General features: G+C 43.3%; 1 protein-coding gene across 2 annotated transcripts in view; it reads left to right on the top strand.

Moving 5' to 3' along the window:
- The window catches only part of SRC (SRC proto-oncogene, non-receptor tyrosine kinase), a 119,400-nt gene that overhangs the window by 85,180 nt on the left and 11,048 nt on the right, over positions 1-23,172 (top strand). The window contains exons 6-12 of one of the 2 annotated variants that reach the window (XM_063145561.1): positions 7,403-7,438; positions 9,014-9,112; positions 12,343-12,446; positions 15,899-16,048; positions 18,641-18,796; positions 21,015-21,194; positions 21,819-21,895. In XM_063145561.1, coding sequence (XP_063001631.1) covers positions 7,403-7,438; positions 9,014-9,112; positions 12,343-12,446; positions 15,899-16,048; positions 18,641-18,796; positions 21,015-21,194; positions 21,819-21,895 — 802 coding nt within the window. The remainder of the gene's footprint in view (positions 1-7,402; positions 7,439-9,013; positions 9,113-12,342; positions 12,447-15,898; positions 16,049-18,640; positions 18,797-21,014; positions 21,195-21,818; positions 21,896-23,172) is intronic. The other variant, XM_063145563.1, reaches the window with a different exon arrangement.

Consider the following 23,172-nt stretch of genomic DNA (forward strand, 5'->3'; position numbering starts at 1 on the left):
AATAAAATGTAATTTAAAACTTTTAGAAGTTTAAAGCTACAGTATAAAACCAAAGCAAAAACCAGCAGTAATGCAAAGTTCTTCAACTCCCAGCATTCCTGGCCATTGGGCATGCTGGCAGAGGCTTCTGGGAGTTGAATTCCAAACCATCTGGAGATATTCCTTCTTCCCACCTTTGCCTTATGCTATCAATGAATCTTTCACAAGGGAATTTCCAGTTGGGTTGTGATCTGTGGGTGTTGAAAAGAGGAGTGCCATTTGGAATTTCCTAGCTGGGTATCACAATGTGCTGGGCCAGCCCTGCCAAAGGGTCTGTCAGCTGCCAGCTCATTGGTCTTGAAGTAAAAACAAAAATAAATATTTCTTCCGCTGAAAGCTTTGGTCTCTGACTGTTTGACATACTTTTCTAGGTACAAAGTGAATTGTGTACTTTTCCCACCTGAATTAATAAAAGATTGTGACTATTTGCAATTTCACTACTGCCTCTTCTATAAATAACACTGAGAACAAATGATCCTCAAAATACTGTGTGTGTGTGTGTGTGTGTGTGTGTGTGTGTGTGTGTGTGTGTGTGTTTAAAAAGGGATTATACTGAAGACTGTAGGAGGGAAATGAGTTTCAAGCTATGTATTCCACATCCAATATCATTGCCCTGCTGGAACGAAGGATAACAGCTAGGTTCTCACCGTGGTATTGTGCAAGTAATGAACTGCAATTTCTTGAATGGTTAAGGTGCTTGGCCTTCTGCCTAGCAACATGTGTGCGGAGGAAGTTTCTGAGAGAAATACACACTCCATTGGCATGTTGTGCTCGCCCAGCAGTTGTTATGGTTATAGTTAACCCCTAGACCTGAGTCAGGGATAAGCAAAGGAGAGACAGCCATTTTTGGTTGAGGTGGCTGCCTTATTTGAAAGATAAAAATTTGACACTATGAATGCGGAAATGTGTTATATTCGCATTTCACAGAAGAGGCATCATAAACTCACCAAAAACTTTGTTTTGGTTGTGGGATATAGCTATATATGTAAAGCTGAATGTATGTGTGGGGGTTTGTACGTCTGGAAATGTTTGCCCACTTCTTGATGAGCTACAAAGCTGAAATTTGAGACACTGATAGGCCTTCCTGAAAATGTACCCCCCCCCCAAATCCAAAAACCCGAATGTTTGCGTTTTAGCTATTTTTAAACAATTTTAAACATATCTGACATTGACGCTTACAACTCACAGTATGCCTACAACTCCCAGCAACTGTCGAGGAAGTGCCTCTCAGAGGACGGGTCTGCCTGTGAACCACCAAAGTCATGCTGGGAGGTGTAGGCGTTTCAGAGATATCAGGGATCACACATGGCCATGCGGGTGACCACCCAAGATCTCTGCAGTGGCTACACAGCCCAGCATGCCTTGCCTGGAGCTGCCTGTGTCCACTGAGAACTGCTTTGCTTCACTCCTTGGCGGTGCTACTTCTCGAGAGAGCAGCGAAGAGCAGCATCAGCAACAAGCAGAGGGAAGCAGATTAATGTTACTCAGGGACCCAAGCAATGCTGGGAATACAGTATCTGCTAGTATTTATATATAAAGGGGAGGAACAGCTACACAAACATAGTACAGTAGGTTTCAGCTCACACCCTTCTTAGAATTCAGCCTATATCAGATGATACATTCAAACACAAATAATTTATGTAGCTGCCACCCAATAAGGTCCCTGTAAAGAATGTCAGATTAGATATTTCCTGGCATCACACTGCCCTTATCATAACATTGACAACTTCGCATGGTCCCCACATTCTAGAATGATTTCCTTCCTCTTTGAAATATTATCGGGCACTCTGTAGAAAGTAGCAGTGGAGTCTGTGAGGATTGTCTTGAGCAGTTGGTGGAGAAATGAGCTTTGCTTGATCAGGATCCAGAGTTTTAGAGAAGCCTTTACTGCTTTTTATACCAGCTATTATAATTCCTGCATGACTAGCATTTTTGAGCTATACAATTCCACCCCCCTCCTGAAACTGCATATTTTGTGTCTGGTTGCACATTTTTAAAACCCCTCGATCTGCGCCTGCACAGAGCAAAATCTCAGAAATATCTAGAGTTTCAGGGAAAGTGAGCTGGTATCCTGGAGGAGGTGTCCTTGCCATGTGTGCATGTCTCACGGGGCAGGTGAGAGTCTCCCTGCCCCACCTGAATAGTGTCCTTGAGGACTTTCTCTCATATTTTGAGCATTTAGGAGCTTCACCTTTTTTGTTAGCAGAGCTTTAGATGCAGTTCACATGTAACGGCAGCAAATCATAGGTTACTTATGACCTCAAGCCCCTTCTGGTTTCCATAAACAACCATAGGTTAATTCTGAGTTGTTTAACTTATAAACAACCCAGATTGTCCGAGTTCAGACTTCACACCAACAGCCCATGAACAGGGCATTTTAGGTTTGTTTATGCAAACTAGTAGCAGCTCATGTGTGGTGCGCATCCCAGCAAATTATGGATTAATTGACGTGACATATGAAGTAGCCCTTAGGCCACAGCTAGACCTAAGGTTTATCCCTGGATCGTCTGGGGGTCAAACCTGTTCAGCTAGGTGACACACAGGGGATCCAGTGCTCAGGCAGGGGCGAACCCTGGATGATCCCAGGATAAACCTGAGGTCTAGCTGTGGCTTCAGTGTCTAGTTTACTTCTAGTATTAATTCTAAAGTCTTCATAAATATAACAAGTTTTGGCACCAGCAGCAGTTGGCTGTTTCTAGTCCTGAGTTGCCGGTATCTGAAAAAGGCACTGCTTATTACTTTATCAATTTAACTCAGAAGCTCTAATCTTTCAACTTGTCACTTATATCTTTCAAAAGGATCTGATCTCTTGCAGTGTCTTGACCTAGCTCCTTGTCTTTGACAAAGTCTATCTTACTTTGCTGTTAATACCTTTCTATCTTAAAATAAATAGACTTTTCCCAAGCAACTAAATACCTGATGGACTAGAACAAAAGCAAACTAGATCAGATATAATGTGAATGCAGAATTATGGTTACCATAAATATGTGGTTACATATGAATATGGGCTTCCCCATTAATTCTGATGGAGAGGCTAATGTATAGGCTGATTAAGTTCTTCCACTGAAATGGATGGGGAAAGACTTTTAGGTAGGGGAACATTCTGTACCTCTAAACAGCTACCAGATTGGAAGTGGGTAATGATATTCAGACACCCTAAGATGGGAAGATAATAGGATACATACCCTGCTACTTCCTTGCTTATCTTACAATGGATTTTCCTAACATGTGCTCACCCAAGTGGTACTTTCCTGTCCAGTGGTACATTAGCCAGGGTGGGGAATCTTGGGGCTTTCCTTCTACTTGGATTTTCCCTTTGTTGTTGCCACATCCTCATTTCTTCCTCAGTCTCCTTTCTTCCTCCCATGTCACATGACTTAACTAAAAGGGACTGAGGGAGGAACTTAGAGAAGCACCTGATACTTTGTAAGTGGTAGCTGATGAATCATAACTGAGCAACATCTGGGCTCTTTCCAGCTACATCAACTACAGTTTTGGGGCTTTGACGTGAAAATATTGCCATATTACTGGCAAACACTTTGTAGCAGGCAACCTTCTTGTGACCTTAGCTAACTCTTCCTGTGGAATTAATATAATAAAATGTCCCTCTTAATAGACAGCTGCTGGTCCATACTTAAGAATTACTGCTTTGACAGCTGATAATATCTCTCTCAATATGAAATGTGTGCGTAGTGAGTAGCCCCAAAGGCACCTGGAATTTGACATGGACTTCATTAAGCTGCATGTTTCCATTAAGCTGCATGATAGAAGGTCCCTACTTCGATTTCTGGCACTTCCAGTTTAAAGGATATCTTAACTGATGGGCTGTCAGTCCCATGGAAGAGGCCAAAGTATGCTTCCTTGCTGCCTTGGAGGGCAGGACTAGATCTAGTGGGCTTAAATTATAGAAAGATAGATTTTGGTTGGTTGTTAGGAAAAAGCCATTCAGCAATGGAACCAAATACCTTAAGGGGGTTGTGGTTCTCTCTAGTTGGAGATCTTCAAGCAGACGTTGGTCAGCCAACTGTTGGGGATGCTATAGCCCTGCATTTCCTATACTGAGCAGGGAGTTGGATTAGGTAGGGTTTCTATGACTTTTGGACTGATGGATGACCATGGAGTTAAAGGAGTACTAAAGGAGGATAAGGAGATTGCAGAGAAGCTGAATGAATTATTTTCATCTGTCTTCACTGCATAAGATATAGGACAGATACCTGTGCCTGAACTGATGTTTTCAGACAGGGAGTCTGAGAAACTTAAGACAAACAGCAGTGATGAAAGATTAACTTCTTGTCCTATTGACAAATTGAATGCTAATATGTTACCAGGCCCATGTAAATTACTGATCTTATAACAAAAATATGTAATATCTCCATAAAGTCAGTGATGACCACCAATTTGGATGGCTTTAATTTCATGAAGGACAAGGCTATCAATGGCTAGTAGTCCTGATAATTATATGCAGTATGCCTTGGTACATCAGTTGCTGTGGAACATTACTGGGAGGGCATTATTGCACTCATGTCCTAGTTATGGGTTTTCTGTGGGCAGCTGGTTGGCCACTATCTGAACAGAATTGTGGACATGATAGACCCTTGGTCTAATTCAGCATGGCTCTTCTTAAGTTCTTATTAACTCAGGTGAAGTTCCTAAAGACCTGGCACCTAAGACAGCAGCTGCAAGGATCCCAAGAAGGAGTCAGAACTCCCCCCCCCCCAAAAAATATTTTCTCCTACCCTAAATATACTGCAAGTTTTTAGTTGTAGTATATTTTATATTTAATGTATATAGTAAAATCCTTGCTCCCCTAATACAAGTCTTTGCCACCACTTCACTCTCCCATATTGTTTTTCTCCTGCACTTTGGGAGAAAGCAGCTGTCAGTTGTTGGCAATAGTGCTAAACTAGATGAACCAGTAGCCTGACTTGGTGTCAGTCCAGCCTTCTCTGCTCTGCCTGAATCACCACTGAATTTTAAAAGTTGCACATCTTCCAGCTGTTTCTTTCACCCATCTTACATATTTTAAAGAAAATGTAACGTGAAAACAGCCTCTGAGCTCCAGGAGAAGCTACTTCTGACTGTGGTGTGTTTAAAGGCCATGCCACATGCTTTCTTCTTCCCAAGGTTTGGAAAGGTTTTGCCTTTATGGAACATTGAACTGCACAGCAAGTAAAAGACCAGAAATCTTTGGCAAACATTAAAGCCACGCTTGGCTCGAGATGCCTGTTTTGTTGTTTCTGGGCTGTTGTGGAGAGCTAGCCTAAATATTTGCCACCCGCTGCCTCTTTGCTAGTGGCAGTCCCTGTGTGATTCTGTAAGATAAAGACATTCCAAGCCACCTGGACTTTCATTCTGTGCGTGCTTCTAGGCTTAGTCATGCAGAGTAGAGAGAGGAATGCAGGCCTGGGGGAGTCCTGGCTGCACTCCTCATCTCTGACCTGTTTTGCCCTGGATATATTGCAATACCTCGCTTTGCATGGGGTGCAGCTGGAGCCTGCTTGGAAAACATTTTGAGATTTCTTGCCTGCTTTTATTGGGATTAGAATATATTTGGTGTATTAAATTCCTCTATGGGCATTGCTCTTTCCCTGCTTGCCTAAAGCATAACAAGACATTCAGAATTTAGCACACTGGGGCTATTCACACGTAATGCTTAGGCACCGTGGGTTAATTTCCCTGTGGGATTTCGTGGAGCATGCCAGCTGCCATGTTGAATATGCAAGTAACAACATGCTCATAGCTTGCCATGTCCATTGAACCCATCCTTCGTGCGATGTTTGAGGGGGTAGACATCCCTCAAATAACCTATAGCTTTATTTAGGGTCATCTGAGGGTTGCCTACCCCCTCAATTAACCCACAATGCCGGGTTCGCATGACATAGTAATCTACAGCAAGCAGAGGCACCTGTGGGCACCATCCCAAAAGAGTGTGTGTGGGCGGCCGGCACAACACGATAGCCCCCATAGCTAAATTAAGCCATAGTGAGCTGTTGTGTCATGTGAACCAGCTCACTCACTTTGACACGAATGTGTTCTAAGACATATTGATGTGAATCTTGCAGGAGAGATAGCAACTTTGCATAATTGGTGTTCGTTCCCGTAAAGTAAGGGAGGGTGCTTCCAGATAAGGCTTCTGTTGTGCAATCAGCCTCCCTCATTCACAGAATTTTATGGGGAGTCCAGATGCCATTTGCTGTGAGTCCGCCTTTTTGCTCACCAACCGACTCACTACAACGTTGTTTTCCATTTGTTACCCTCTTGCATTTCCCCCACCATTCCTCCCATCTTTTTTTCTTTTCTTACCAGACTCCTGGTGACTCCAATAATAATAATAAAAATATATGGACCTAAGCCTTAGGTCACTTTGGCCTGGGGCAGACATAATAGCCCTGTTCTTATAACTGTGGTTACACATTTTGGAACAGGCTGTGGAATTGTGCACTGCGCTGTAGCTGCTCCGTTTCCGGCCGCAAGTTTTCCCTGTTATACCTTAACTGCGATTATGTGATAAGCCAACACTTACCTTAATGGCAGTTAATGTTAGTGCCAGTATTTTAGGCAGGAGGGGAGGGAGAACTTGCTCTAGGAAGGGGCTGCAAGTAGAGCACATAATGCCACAACTAGTGCCCGATCGCTTAGCTGATGTTAGGTGAGTGGCCCGTAATGCCTTTGCTAGCTGTGTCCGAAGTGACCATGGGTGCCTCCAGATGAGGCTTTTATTGTGCAATCGCTCTGCCTCATTCATGGAATTTTACAACAAGTCCTGGGCTCATCATCTTAAATTCATAGCCTTCTTGTGTTTCGCACTGCTTCTTGTATTTATTTATTTTAATTGGGGGGGGGGATCTGTTAAATATGGGGAAATGGAATAGCCACACAATAGGGTAGATCTAGGAGCCATCTTTCTGGAAGCACCCTAAAACTATGCTTTGTTAAATTTATATATATCTGACATTTCTCTTCCTTTACATCCTGCTTGATGAGGAATTCTGAGCAACTCAGAAGATTATATAACCCTCCCATGAACAGAACTTCAGTAAAATACATTGCCTTACCTTTTCTGTATAGCTTATTATTCAATTCAGTGGCATTTCTTCTACTGATTTCAGATGTAGCATGCTTGTGTCCTTTTCCAGGATATAGTTTCTCCTTCATCACTTATTCTTCCCCGCCAGGCTGCATGTATGTGGTTTAATATTCAGTTCCTAGTGTTGCTTTATGCTGTTGTGTGTTTAAACTTTGCTTTTGGGCTATGTGTTCCCTTTTTATTATTATCACATTTTTTTTCTTTTTTGTTTGTTTGTATGCCTGTTTCTTCCCCATTCTCACCTCCGCTTTCTTGGACTTCCAATGCTTCATACAGCAACCAGATCTGGTTCAGATTCAAAGGGCTCCAAAGGTATTTTCAATGGGTACTTGACATGCCTTTTTAAGTAAGGAAGTTCCTTATTTAAAAGGACCCTGTGTTATTTCTCACTTAACCAAACTAATAAGGTGTCAGCGGAGGAATCTCTGATAATGACATGGTTCAGTTGCTATGGGGACCACCTTATTTGCTTCAGTTATCCTCATTACCAGCATACCCCATAGTCACGGGCTGAAAAACACGCTGCCAAGAAATCCTGCTTCCTTTTGATGGAATATATTACATAGATCCATTTACTTAATCTGTCTGCAAAACTGTGTGTATTTGTGTGGATAGATTTTTATTGAGTTGACATTCTCCTCTTTTTTTTTGCCTAAGTCAGAACGGCTTAACTTGTGGCTTGCAAGCTAGGGATGGGTGCTTCTCAATATTGCATGCTTTACCTATAATTCCATTATATTCAGTTTTTGCATGAAGCTGCAGGGTTTTTTTAAAAAAAAATGCTCTCAAAATACATTTTGCGTATTTTCATATGCAAATACACATATTGTCTCATAATCTGCATTTAAAAAGCATATTTGATATATTTAAACTTCAGAGAACTGTGGCACTTGGAGAAGTGTGAAATATGGTGGGAAGCTAAATTCTGATCCACCCATTAGGCCAAGAGGTGGAGATCAGGAATTTGCAAAGATCCCTATTGCAAGCTAGATATGGCTCACAATCAGCCCTATCAAATTTGAATGGAGGTGTGCGTTAAAAATTGGTCAGTCTCACTAGCAAGAAAAAGGACCAGATTACTCTCTGTATTTCCCAAAGATTTTATAGTATTGCTTTGTCTTGTACATCCCAGAAATGCAAAGGACTTCTGTGGGCCAGCTTTGAGAGTGGGTGGGTGGGAAGGACAAATTATTTTGGGAAGCAGATTAATTTTCACACGTGAGCATGTACACACACACACACACAGAGTTGATGACCTCATACCATCCATGCACATTACTGGCTGATGCTAACTTCATCACAAAGCAGGGCCGCTGTCAAGGGTAGGTATGGTTGGGCACCTGCCGAGGGCCCCATACCTCAGCAGGACTTACTAACAAGAGCCTCCTGGACTTGCTCCTACACTTCACCATTGCAACTCGCTTGTTCACCTGCCTCTCTTGCTATGGCCCAGACAATGGTGGTGGCATGAAGAAAGGAGGAGCAGTAGATGCCACGGCCTACTTGCTCACTGGCTCTCTGATTGTCAAGCAAGCAAGTGGCAGCAATGATGAGAAAGTAGAGAAGGAGCAATAGTGGCTGGTCACAATAATGGTGAGGAGCTAGAGTCATGGAGTGAGTGGGCCCATTGAGGGTGTCTTGCCCAAGGGTCCTGAAAAATTTGGAGCCAGTAATGCTACAGAGCCTGATTTTCCATCAGTGGGTTGGAGAATTTTGGTTCCCAAGCTATTATAGAGTGGGCCCTAAAAATTCACTTTGGCCATCCCTGATCTAAGCAGCCAAGGCAGGAGGAGCTGGATTGGAATTAATGGGAATATCAGTGGGTTGGGAAGGTGATTTGACATGCTGTGATGTCACTAATATATTCTTTTGTTTTGTGTTTTCCAGGGAAGGAGATTGGTGGCTGGCTCACTCTCTCACAACTGGTCAGAAAGGCTACATCCCCAGTAACTATGTCGCACCCTCAGACTCCATCCAAGCCGAAGAGTAATTGAAATCTTTTAGATGGTTTTTTTAAAAAAACAACAGTGCAGTAATTCCACTGAGTCTTCCAGTTAGAACAGCTGAGGGCGCCCCTCCAAATCATTATCTGAGACATGGTTCCTAAGTTTGTGACTTTGGGCTGGTTCACACATGCTTATTTATCCTTTGATTAATTGCAGTGTCAAATGGTGACTCACCATGCATGAAAGAGTGTTCACAGAAGGAGTGTTCTCGATTCTCCCAGAGTGCAGGACACGGAATGACGGGCTCAAGTTAAAGGAAGCCAGATTCCGGCTGGACATCAGGAAAAACTTCCTGACTGTTAGAGCAGTGCGACAGTGGAATCAGTTACCTAGGGAGGTTGTGGGCTCTCCCACACTAGAGGCATTCAAGAGGCAGCTGGACAGCCATCTGTCAGGGATGCTTTAGGGTGGATTCCTGCATTGAGCAGGGGGTTGGACTCGATGGCCTTGTAGGCCCCTTCCAACTCTGCTATTCTATTAAGGGACACCATAAATCAGCATTCCCCAACTGGGTGCCCTCCAGATGTTTTGGACTTCAAATCCCATCAGCCCCAGACAGCTTGGCCAATGGTCAGGAATATTGGGAGTTGTAGTCCGAAACATCTTGAGGGCACCAGTTTGGGGAAAGCTGTCATAGAAAGAACTTTCGTATCATCTTGGACACAATGCTTTTAGATGAAATCAGTTCACACATTCAGCTTCAACATCATCATTTATTATACGGTCACGACCCAATGATATTCAGCTTCAAGTCAATTATAGTAGCCAAGAGTAGAGTAATTGAATGGTGTATGTGCCTGGGTAACTGGACCCTTAGCCTTCGCGTTTTGTTGACTCTGAAGATATTTGCTTGTATATTTTTACTCATTTAAAACATTTTAGGCACTTTTAAGGGTAGAAACCCCCTGAAGGAGACTTCCAGAATGAAATATACACATGCTTAACCTTGCCTTTGAGCATGATGTCCTAAGCCACTTGTCATATTTCTTCTGAAAGACACTGGAGGACACTACAGTATCTGAAGATCCTTGAAAATATAACATCAGTGATTGATATACACACATGAATCTCTCCCAGAAGACTTAAGAACTCCTTCTCCTCCTTTTCTACTCCATACATGGATCTTTCATATCATCCAACTCTATTTTCTAAGTACAGTACCTATTGTCTGGCGTGTCCATGCTGCAACTCTTTACATAATACTGAAGCTTCTTTTCTAGTGATGGTAATTTTGGACTAGTGGCAAAGCAAAAACAAAACAAAAGCCATTTATTTATTTATTTATTTATTTATTTATTTATTTATTTATTACATTTCTATACCGCCCAATAGCCGGAGCTCTCTGGGCGGTTCACAAAAATTTGCACCTTGCTGATGTGTACTATATTTTTAATCTTCTGAACACTTTTAGTGTTTAGCAGATATATCAGTGACCATAAAAGTGACCACTTAATAGTATTTCTTTCTTTTATGGGATTGTTTTGTTTTTAATTGTTGATAGCCACTCTGTGCAATGCAAATGCAGTGGAAGGGTGATGAATAGTCTCTCTCTCTCTCTCTCTCTCTCTCTCTCTCTCTCTCTGTGTGTGTGTGTGTATATAAAATCGGGTGCTTTGTTAGGTCTGGTTCAGAATCCATCTTAAATATTTGCTCACACTCTTGTGAACATTCTCAAAGTAATGAAACAGCTCCCTACTTTGGGGTCTAGGATGGCATATGCTCAGACACTTTGGGAGAATAGTTGTCTCATTGCAAGAGGCAATGCAATATTTGTGGCACGGGGGTCTAAAATACTCTGTGTTGGTCAACCCCAGACCTTCCAGCAATCTCTGGCAACATCCAGGTGCATCCAGGTGCATTTCAGGCTGTCAGCTTTTATCTTTTTATTCATTGCCATCTAGTTCATGCATAATGCTGTGGCATGGTGTGGTTTGTTGAAATCTGGCTTATTGTTGTGTCCGAAACCATCCCCCTCTAACAGCTATAACTAGCTATAAACCACAAATAGAAGCCACACTTTGTTGTTGGCTTGTTTAAACCACGGCTTGTTGTGATGTCTGAACCCAAAGCCGTGGCTTGTTCATGCTTGTTCGTGCTGCTTTCCACCCTGAAATGAGGCCCCCAACAAGAGCAGCCTGACGTTGAAACTGCTCTGAAGGTTGATAAAATGTGCAGGAGAGAAACAAACTAGAAACAGGGAAAAGCCACAGATTCTTTGCTTGTCTCCAAGACAATTCATGGCTAAAGCAACAAGCTATGGATAACATAAACCATGGCTTAGAAGTATATGTGGATGTAGCTACTGTGTCTGAACATGGAGTTTCAATCTAACTAATAGCTGCCGATAGATTTCTCCTCCTCTATGAATTTGTCCAATCCCCATTTAAAGCCATTTTAAGTCAGTGGCCATAACTGCATTTTGTGGTGATTTTTTTTCATGTTATTGGTTATGTACTGCTGTATTTTCTTTTGGCTTCTCTCTCTCTCCCTCTCCCTCACTCTTGAGTTCATAATTATTCATATATTGTGTAGAGCCCTAACATTTACGGTTCTATGTAGTTTCAAGCTCTTGACCCAAACAGTGAGGACTCAGAACTTCAATTCAAATGTTCAGCATGTAGTACAGTCCTCAGGAGCATGTACCACCTTACAATGCAAGGTGGAAGATGTTCTATTCAACAGTACCTCAACATTAAAACCAACAGCAATACACAGTGCTCTGCTCATGGAAAGCTAACACATCAGGGGAAAGGTTTCCTGCCTAATTTTTCTAGCCCAAATGTGCCAGTTTTTCAAGTGCAGACACTTTTGATGTGGGAAAGCAGTACATTACATGCTGCCTGCATTCTGAGATTATATCATCCCATGAAGTCTGTCCCACTTGCTTTTCCTGAATGTTTAAAATCAGTTCTTCTTCTCCTCTTTATGACTAATAAAGCCTTAAAATTGTGCATTGAAAATCTATATATTTGCTCTTTGCAGCACCATTTTTAAAATTTTATTTTATTTATTGGTCCGTGCACCAGCTGAAAAGATATCTGGTGTTCCCTTCCCATCGATCAACATTCCTGAGCTTAGGCCTTAACATCTGGACACTGTGCACTTAATAGGACAGGATGTTGATCGTTCAGATTTTAAAGATTTAGCAATGACTAAAGGGACTTGGGAACGTGGGATATCTCCACGCTCATCTGTATTCCGCTGTTGCAGGTGGTATTTTGGCAAGATAACCCGTCGAGAGTCTGAACGGCTACTGCTCAATCCTGAGAATCCCCGGGGGACTTTCCTGGCAAGAGAGAGTGAGACAACAAAAGGTAATTGTCACTGGTGAAGGAAACAGGTATCTCTGGAGGCCCCCTCTGCATCTGGGTCAATGTAAATGTTCTGTGATGTGAGAATAATGTTTCCCCTGACTTCTCCTTACAAGCTCCAAGGTATGGAAGGCAATTCCCCTCCTAATAGTATGGTCATCGCTTGTCTCTCTATGGTGTGCACGTAAAGAGCATTCTTACTGACTAAACCGTCTAGGACTAGATCTGACCGATTGAGCCCTTCATCCCCAGGCATTCATCTGTGCTTGGACCTGTTCGCCTCTGCAGAAAACATAAAAGTCCCAGCATTTTTCAGCAGACGTCAGGGCCTAGGGGCTAATTCCCTGAACACCAGGTGGGCAAGGAGCCTACCTTATGCCTTATTCCACTAGCTATCCTACCTTTGGTCCTGACCCAGGTGGAATTCCAGGGGGCAGAAATGATTCTTATTGCCCCATACTGGCCTTGGAGACAGTTCCCCCCATCTCCTAAGCTGGCAGTGGGTCATCCATGCCACCTCTCCCTGTCAAGGGCCCTCCTTTGCCAGGGCCTCATCCTGCATTGGAACTTGGAGTTCCTTGGGTTGGCAGCCTGGAGGTCGAGCTCAACAGCCTAGAGGCCTTGGGGTACTCAGGAAAGGTCATTTCCACCCTTTGCAGCTCTTGGACCCCCACCACCTCTAGGATCTATGGGGCCAGGAAATTTCGGACAGCCAAAGCGTACTCTCTATTTTTGTTTCTATGCATTGAGTAGTTGTTTACATTGTGATGTAGTTTGTATAGTTTGTATTGTTCTTTTATCTTTCCTTATGTGTTCTGTTTTTGTGGAAAATTAATAAAAGTATTAAGACTGTTAAGAGATTGGAAGTACACCACTCTTACACCCCCAAAGTCTTTCTTCTACAGCAGCTTTCCTCAATCTGGTGTCCTCTAGATGTGTTGGGCTATAACCCCTATCACTTCCAGACACTGGCCCTGATGGCTGTGGATTATGGGTGTTCATGGATGTGGATGATGGGTGTACAACTAGAAGGTACCAGGTTGGAGGAGGCTGTGTCATCGCTCTCGATCCTTCCAGCACACACACCATGGCAAACTGGCACAGGGCACCCAAATCGCTCAAACTTCTTTATTGCAGGAAATCCCACAGCAAAAGCTTAATGGTTACACTGTTCAGAAACCATACAGCTGATGGTCAGTAACTATAGGCTCCGTGTAATTCCAGAACAGTTCAAAGCTAAAAACTACAACCTTGTCAGAGTTCCACACCTTGGGACAACATTGAAGTAACCTTCAAACAGCCCCTGCCACCTGTATTTGCATGACACAATATGCCATGAGAGCCATGCAAAAATTGTGTCCGTGGGTGGCCAGCATGATGTGAAAGCCCCCATGGATAAATTAAGTCATGGTGGGCTGTTGTGATGTGAGAACCAGGTCAAGGTATGAAGTCAATTCTAACTGTGAATAGTGTTATTGAATTTGAAGTTTTCACACCTGGAATCTTGAAGCTAGAGCAGTCTCTCCATGACTCCCACTTCTTTTTTCCCTGGCTCAAGACTTTTAATAACAGTCATCCTAACATAAGGAAGTCTGTTTTCGTCATGCCTATAATATCTCCATCCTCTGCTTGTGCATGTGATCTACAAGGCAGTACTCTGTCGGCCTTCCTCCCCATTGTGATCTGATTGGTAGAGAACTGGGTGGGATTGAAATGTAAACAAACTCCCGTTCCTGTGCCTGTCCTCTCTGCAAGAGAATGGTGCTGAAACTGGGTCACTGAGCTGGGAATAGCTGGGTAACCAATGGCAACAAGGGACTCTGCAGTTCCCTCCTTTCTTTGCTGCCAGGGGCTGTTGTTGTATTTCTAAGAACAGTTCTATGGAGTTTGTGTTACTGTGTGAATGGCATTGTAGGAAGTGGTTGATGGTAGGGACAAAGAAGATTTTTGTGGATTTCTTTTTCTCTTCTTAAATCACCATTTACATCAATTGCAGGTATAATTTGATTCATTTGCGCAAATCACTCTTGCAATTTGCACAAAGTAAGCATATTATGGCCACCATTTGCACAAATTAAATCCACAATTGTCGCAAATTGCAGTTTCAATTTGCATAAATGGCGATTTAAGGGGTGGGGGGGAATATCCGAGAAGAGTTCCCTTGCAGCTCAGGACACAAATGCAAGCCAAGCTGGGGGCTCCAGGAAATTCGGTGAGCCTAAAAAGGGCTGGATTGCCATCCCTATTGGCCATCCCTATTGTTCATGGGTTGCTCACAGCTGGACTTTGAGATGAAGGTAACTCACAGAAAACTGGCAAATGAGTTAGTCTCAAAAGCCAGTCTCAGAAATGCAACTGTTCTGTATTTTAGAAATGCCTGCCCAATAATCCTGGTTTCTACGTAATATCCCAAAACTGACACTTCTGACAAGTTAACACAACAGCACTTTCCCCTTTTAATTGGAGCGTTGCATTAGCAGCCGAGGAGGAAAGCGCATTTCCCTGAAGATCTCCTGCCAGCATCTATTTTTCTCTCCCTTGTGGTGCTGCAGCAAAGGTCTCCTGTCTCTGAGCTCTGTGTTAACCTCACAGAAATTAGCTGGTGAGGTTTGACAGGATCAGAGTGAAGGCGTATCCAGCTGGAGGCCATAATTAGACAGACCTGGCCTTGCTGACTGCTTTTGTTCTTCAAAGATATCCACTGTGCTTCCCTTCTCTGGCCCCAAATTCTTAATCGTGCTATGAAGTTACTATCCTGCTGGCTGCAGCATCACTAGTTTTCTTATGTGAAAGTGGCATCAAGACTTCCCAGCAGGAGAGGTCTGCTTGAAAACTCTTTGTGTTCAACGTTTCCCCCCATTCTAAAGTGCCACAAGGAAACAATGAATCAATAGGTCTTTGTAGACTACTTTCCCTGTACTTTGTTCTCCTCTCTTACAAGGTGGGCCAGCCCAGTTGTATCTAAGATGAATAGGAGCGTACACATAGGACTCGGGCCATTCTGTTTCCTGGGTATCAAATAGGGTGACCCATTTGTATGTATGCAGCACCTTGTGAAATTCCTTCTTCATCACAATAGTTAAGCTGCAGGAGCCCTGCCTTCTTTTGTATCTGGTCACTCTAGTATAGCTCCTGCAGCTTTAACTGTTGTGATGAAGACGGCATTTCACCAGGTGCTGCATGCATACAAATGACACCTGCTGAAATTCCCTTTCCTATACAATATATTAACAATGCTGTAAATTTTTTGATGCCCAAGGAACAGAGTGGCCCAAAGTGAAACCTACGCATACACTCCTACACATCTTATGCAGAAAATATTCTGTTGACCTTCAAAGGAATGAGATATATATGTAGTCATACCATCTGTGGGTAGGCAGTCCTGCTACCTACCGGATGGCCCCAGTGTATCTCTTAGGCAGAAGACCTGAGCTGTGCTCGCTCTTTCTCGGCAGGTGCCTACTGCCTCTCAGTCTCTGACTTTGACAACGCCAAGGGCCTCAACGTGAAGCACTACAAGATCCGCAAGTTGGACAACGGTGGTTTCTATATCACCTCCCGCACACAATTCAGCAGCCTTCAGCAGCTGGTGGCTTATTACTCCAGTAAGTGTCATTTCAACTTGGCTTCTAATAATGTAGGATTCTTTGCAGGATACAGTGGCCCTGTCCAAGGTACTTTTTGAAGAGCAGTGAACCATTTTGGACAGCATCTTAAGGACAGTAAAGGTTTACGGCTGGAATCATATGGTCACCGTCACCTTACTATATAGCTCAACGAATTTCTTATATCGGCCCCCCACAGATTAATCCAAGCAATTCCAACAGACTGATCTAACAAGAAATCGTTACGAAATCAAAAGAGTGCATTTGTTGGAACCAGGTTTAAGGGAATTAGTGTAATGTTTGGCACAGCAGGGCCTGGCTGCTGTTGCACCAGAAAGCCCTGATCTACCTATTGACATGGAGACAAAAAGGAAGGCAAGACTGAACGAGGCACACCATATCAGCAGTTCCTGCTTCAGAAGGAAACACGTGAAGGATATACATGTACTGAATAATTTGATACTGGTGCAGAGAAAACTGCAATGCCAGAGGATAAGAAGGTGACGGTTCAAGTAAAGGGTGCAGAATGATAACATATGCAACAGGGCAATAGGGTGACAGTGAAACCAAGGTTTAATTTGGTTACTGTCCAGTATCCGTTGTAGCACAGTGTCAGAGATGATAGAGGCTGGAAATCTGTTGATCATTTTCGTCCAGGACTAGAATAGTTGTATGGATTCAGGCAGATGTGTAAAGGATGGCCCTTGTTGAAGCACAGTAGAACTGGTAGATTCTTGGGTGATTCTCATCTACGAGCATAGATAATTCTGGCCACCTTTACTTGGATACTTCACTGTATCCAAGTAAATACATAGTGCAGAAAATCCACCTGGGCCCACAAGGGCAGCAGACACCCCCACATCCAACCCTCCCTGGCCCAGATGGACATGCCCGGCGGATTTTTGCCCCAACGATGGACAAAGGGGGCACAGGTCTGGGCAGAACCCAGTTCCACCCGGACCAGAGCTCTTATTCCTTTTCTTCCACTGTGTTAACGGCAGCTGCCATTCACTCACCAGGGGGAAATATGCAATTTCTCCAAGACTGGGGAAATTGCATAAATTTTCTCCTTCCACTCCCTCCAAGGTTTTAAGAGGGCCTTTAAGGCCATGATTGGTGCAGGGGGTGGGGAGGGAGGCAAAGTGTGCTTTCCAGAATCTCCAGAAAGTGTGCAATACCCCCAGCCGTGCTAATGGCATGCCAGGGGAATTGCACACTTTCCAGACACCCTGAAAAGTGCGCTTTGGCAAGCTCTCAGCCAGGCTGGCTCCTGGAATAGGGGATAGAGAACTTGCAAGTTCTCTATCCCTAGTTTCTACTTGCATAACAGAACTCCTGGTTCCTGTGAATGAGTCCAAAGTTGACCTGTCAACTTGAGCTCCAGGAGCATTCACCCTTACTGAAGAGAAGGCACCTATAGCTGCTGGTGATTTTTGAAATAACCATTTAGATGTGCTCAGAGCTGCAAGGCATTTGTGTGTTGCAAACGCCCATAGTTATTTCTAGCAATGGGCTTACATTAATTCAGGGGTGCAGAATCTCTTTCAGCCTGAGGAATGAATTCAGTTTTGCAGAAACTCTTGGGTGCCTCTTTCCCCTTTGCCAAAGGCAGAGGTAGCAGGGTCAAAATTGCAAAATAAAATAAAATACCAGCATCTTATAGCTTACTGCCAGTAACTAAGTCTTTGGAGAGGCATTTCAGTCTTTTAGAATAGGTTGGGTGGGGACACTGAACCAAACCATGAAACAAAATAATTGGTAGTTAGGGGGAAGGGGTGGTCAGAAGAAAGAGGGTATGGCTATCTGGGGAACCCTGGGGAGAAATTGAGACACTAGGAGGGCTGGTTTTGGCCCCTGGACTTGAGCTTCCTCACCCTTGCGCTAACTGAAGATTTCTTGATTTAATTTGATATGTACCCCGTCATTTTACCAAGAAAAATACCAGTCAAGGCAGCCATTTATGATGTCGTATAAGGGCAACTATGAAGTGGTGATGAGATTCTGGCCCTGACCTGAAGAGTCCATTGGCAGTCTTCTTGAAGTGAGAACTAGACACTTACCTGTGCCTTTCATAACTGTATGTTATGATTTTAATAGCTTTTGCTTCTAAGCATGGTAGAATATTTGATAGATCTCTGAGCTTGCAGTGAGGGCTTTCCAACTTTTGTGCTTGTGAGTACTGCTTTCCCCTTCTCATTGAGTAACTACAAGACGTTCTCACGTATCTAGCATTAGGGGCAGGGTTCCAAGAAAATTTATTTGGTCCTTGTTTGGAAATAACCATTGTTTTCATCTCCATGATTGCTAGAATTAGGGCAACAAATCCTTACAGGAAACTCAGCCTGAGGCACCTTAGCAAGTGTTCTGATGCACGTGCCCATTTAAAAACTTCCCTGTTGGTTTGTGGAACATCTTATATAGAAAAGTAGTATATAATATCTTGAGTTTCAGATTAGTAAAACCCCTGAACAATATTGTAGTGGAGGCTCAGGGGGATTCAAAAAGGGTTTAAGAAGCAAAGACAAAATGGATATTCTTAGAAAAAGAGCTTTCTTTGTATCTTATTCTGCTCTGTGTATTTGCCTTTCCCAGAACATGCAGATGGCTTGTGCCACCGTCTCACCAATGTCTGCCCAACTAGCAAGCCACAGACACAAGGCCTGGCGAAGGATGCTTGGGAAATCCCCCGGGAGTCACTGCGGCTAGAGGTGAAGCTTGGCCAAGGCTGTTTTGGAGAAGTCTGGATGGGTAAGGATTTCTAGCAGGTACCTGAGCCACAAAGCATACAATTTGATCTGATGCCCCTTGAATTTTTGAGTAGGAAAGTGAATTTCTGGCAGTGTCTTTCAGAAGGGTAAGATGCATCAAAGCAGAACTACCATCTATTTGGGGCTCTTCCATTGCTATCAAGGTGACCTTGGTTTCCCTGAGTAATTCGTTTTAATGTCTGCCATGCAAAGCAAAAGTCAGATGGGATGAGAGGGAACAGTGCAACACTCCACCACCACCACTCCATGAATTTGCACTGAAGAGTTGCACAAGTCAGAAATAATGCTGATTGGAGATAACATACATTCTAGTGCATTAGCCAACTGGCAATTTCATTGGTGCCCTGATTCCATCACTTATTTGGAAATAATCATTCCCAGAGACATATCTCAAATGATTAAGTTAAATCTAAATAAGCTGATTAATTATATTTCACGAGATATTGATAGATGGGCATCCTTAAAGTTATGTTTATGGGGCAAGGTTAATACACTTAAGATGAATATTATACCTCAAATTATTTATGTAATACGTGGAATCCCTTTACTTATACCTAGCAAATATTTTCAAAAACTTAATATTTTGTTTTGTAAATTCTTTTGGGGTTCCTCTCCACCAAGAATATTCCTGAAAAGGATGCAACTTCCAATCAAAGATGGTGGGTTTGGCTTTCCAGGCCTAGCTATATACCATCGGGCTTATTTGCTCACCTGCACCAAATTTTGGTCCTTTCCACTTAGATTCGATTTTCCACCTTGGTCAGTTTTGGAATCATCCTGTTTGGAACCTCTTTCCAAATGGATGGCACTAGGTTTTCGGCATATTAAAATAGAAAGGGCTTCTCCCACAATCTTAGCAGTTAGAGATGTGTGGCATATAACGTCACGCCAATTACAGTTTGATCCATTTTCTCATGCTAAACTGACTATATGGGGAAATCCAGGTTTAAAAATAGGAAAGAAAATGTTTTTATGGTGGACTTGGATAGACAAAATTATTTTTACCCTGGATCAATTATTGGGTGCAGATGGTGAGTTTCTTATTTTCAGCTCTGTGTGATAAATTTAAGTTACCTGCCACAGCCGAATGGCAGTATTTGCAACTGCAACATTTGTTAGAATCTAGATTTGGCCGTGAAGCTTTCACTGCTTCAGACTTGCCTTTGCTATACTGGAAGCACTTATTGAGGCTGACCGGGTAAATCTACCCATGATACAGGTTTATAAATACTTCTTATCAGTGAATAAATATGATACAATGGGGCTTCAGCAAGAATGGAATAGGGAATTGGAATGTCCTATTTTATCGAATCAATGCACAACTGTTTTGGCATCGGTATCTGATATGCCAGTGGATCTCCAGTTACATCTTACCCAGCAAAAATTACTGTTTCAGGTATATTGGATGCCACAGCATCTGTCTAATAAAGGTTTGACCAAATTGACTAATTGTTGGAAGTGTCACACAGCTAATGCTTTTGTTCATATGTTCTGGAAATGTCCAACAGTCGCCGCCTTTTGGGAGGAAAATATCAGACGCATAAATTTTGTATTAGAAAGCGCTTTAGTATTTTTGGATGTACATGTCATCTTAAACTACGTACCAGCTTCTTGGAAAATAGCACATGGTCAATGTAAATGGATCTTTTGCACCCTTTTGACCGCCAAAAGAATTATTCTACAACCATGGAAAGATAAAATCACACTCCCTGTAATGCAATGGATTGAAGACTTAGCAACATTCGCAACATTTGAAAGAGTGGCATACAGGCGTCATTTACAAACAGACTTCTACTCAGACATTTGGGCCATAGCTAGACCTAAGGTTTACCCCTGGATCATCCAGGGGTCAAACCTGTTCATCCAGGTGACACACAAGGGATCTAGTGCTCAGGCAGGGGCGAACCCTGGATGATCCCAGGATAAACCTTAGGTCTAGCTGTGGCCTTGGTCTGTCTTTACGGACATTTATGTGTAATATATGCTCCTTTTCTTTTTGTTTTGTTTTTCCATTTAGAAATTCTGATATTTGAAACTGAGACTTTTGAAGTGTGTAGTTATATATGTCTATTTTTGTTTTTGTTTTTTATTTTATTTTATGGTTTTTATTTTGTTTAAAATTCACAATAAAAGTTGATTAAAAAAATGTTTCTCAGTGGCTTGTTAACCTTGTTAACCTAATTCTATTTCTATCCCAGGGACCTGGAATGGCACCACCAGGGTGGCAATAAAGACTCTGAAGCCTGGGACAATGTCTCCAGAAGCATTTCTGCAGGAGGCACAGGTCATGAAGAAACTGCGCCATGAGAAGCTGGTGCAGTTGTATGCTGTGGTTTCAGAGGAACCAATCTACATCGTTACGGAATACATGTGCAAAGGTGCTCAATGTACTATGTGGCAGAGTGGCTGGATGCTTTGTGTAATACGGTCTCGTCTTTAAACTGAATAGGCAAAATTGGACAGGATAGAATTCCAAGGCTGGGAGGGAAAACATTTCTCCCCACCCCATCTTCCTCGTTTAGTTATAGCTGGAACAGGCAGAAGGAGGAACATTATCTCATCAACTGGGCATCATTATAAGACAATTCACACAACCAAATTGTTGTGTGATAAATGTGGGATGAATGGATTCATGCAGTGTTTGGCAAATGCTCAAGAGGCTATGTGCCAGTCAACTGCCTCCTCCTCCTCCTCCCCCTCTTCTTCTCCCTCTTTGCATTTTTTAAAGCCAACTCACAATTCAACACTCATCATGCTGCTAGAAAAACTGAGGAGTGGAGAATTACACCTAAATCAGGCTATGTGGAGGGGGAGAAACATACTAATGAACAATTTTATAAGGCTTAAATGCTTTCCACACTTTTTAAAATGGCTGGTTGGCCCAATTAAAGGGCATTGTTTGGTGAATTAAAACATCTGCAAATCTGCAGGGGGGAAAACATCTGCATGAGTTTAGGATTTGCTCCTACCCCAATTATTGACAACTATATTTTCCATCCTAGGAAGCCTCCTGGATTTCTTGAAGGGGGAGATGGGCAAGTATCTGAGGCTGCCCCAGCTGGTGGACATGGCAGCTCAGGTGAGTGTAACCTGCTTTGGGAACCGAACTACATATGCTGCAGAATTGCATGGTGCCACTTTTCCAGGCCTGCATGTCTTCAGACTGCAGTGGGTCTGCAGCAGGACCCTAGAACTGCCTCCCTGACACACTAATTTTCTTTCTCGGGGTGGGTGGGCTGGGGTATTCATCAGGACAAATGTTCAAATCGGAAACTCATAGCAAGAAATGACACAGCTGGATAAACTATACCATGAGATTCTGAGTGCTTCCAGACAAAGTGTTTGCTCTGCAATACCTATGGTTTATTCACTTTTTATTGAGCAGCCCCGACGTTGCTGTCAACGTGCAGTCCTTATCATGCATTTTCATTGTGCTGATTCCATTCTTTTTTTCCAAGTTCAAGAAAATCTGACTTTTTGTAAGGAATTTAACACTAGCACAATTTCCATGGGTGTGGATGATGGTTAGGTTAGCTAGCAGGAGGAGCTGTCCACCCTAAGCGGAGATGATGTTAGCAGCGGCCTGCCTTTCTGCATTACTTGCCATGCATATCCTTGCAATAGTTTTGTCTCAAAAAAACCCCTCTTTCACTGCCACGAGTGAGCATTGGACAGATCAAGCTCCATAAGGCTATGGTGACAGTGGCAAGATAGGGGTCACTAACCAAAACAGAAGAATCAAAATGTGCCGCTGATCCAGCCTCCACACCCTTGGACCGTGCCAATTAGCCCAGCCCAGCACAGCTCAGAGCCGAGAGGCGTCCCTGCCTCCTTCTGTCTTGGTGCCATGTGCATTTGGGAGAAGAGGAAGCAGGACTGTCTTGACCCAACAAGACACTGGCTTTGGGAGGAGGACCTGCTGCTGTAACAAGGGACTGGCTCAAAATGCTAGGCACTCCTAGATGGGGTGGTGGTGGAGAGAACCTAGCCTTCTGTAGCTTGTGCAGAGCTTGGACAGCTGCAAGAAAAATCCTGCTACTTTTCCAGCTCCGCAAGAATCTGAGAAGGCTTGAAGGAGGAAAGAGGGAATCCCCCTCACCTACACCTAGTTTGGAGAGGGTTGCAAAACACCAGCCCGGGCCTTCACCATGGCCTGGTTATCACATAATGAGAAGCCACTGTGGGGGAATGTCCATATGGGGCTTTGCGTTGTTGCAGCAGCCGCCATTTTGAAAATTTGGGGAATGGTGGGGGGGGGGGCGTGCTGTTTCATGCAAATCCAGCCAGGGTGGGTTGTTGGGGTGGTTGACAAGTTACCCACCCATCCACCCTAAAACAGTCCATAGGTTCTGGTTG

The sequence above is a fragment of the Elgaria multicarinata genome, chromosome 1, assembly GCF_023053635.1.
Source record: "Elgaria multicarinata webbii isolate HBS135686 ecotype San Diego chromosome 1, rElgMul1.1.pri, whole genome shotgun sequence".
Taxonomy (NCBI): Eukaryota; Metazoa; Chordata; class Lepidosauria; order Squamata; family Anguidae; genus Elgaria; species Elgaria multicarinata.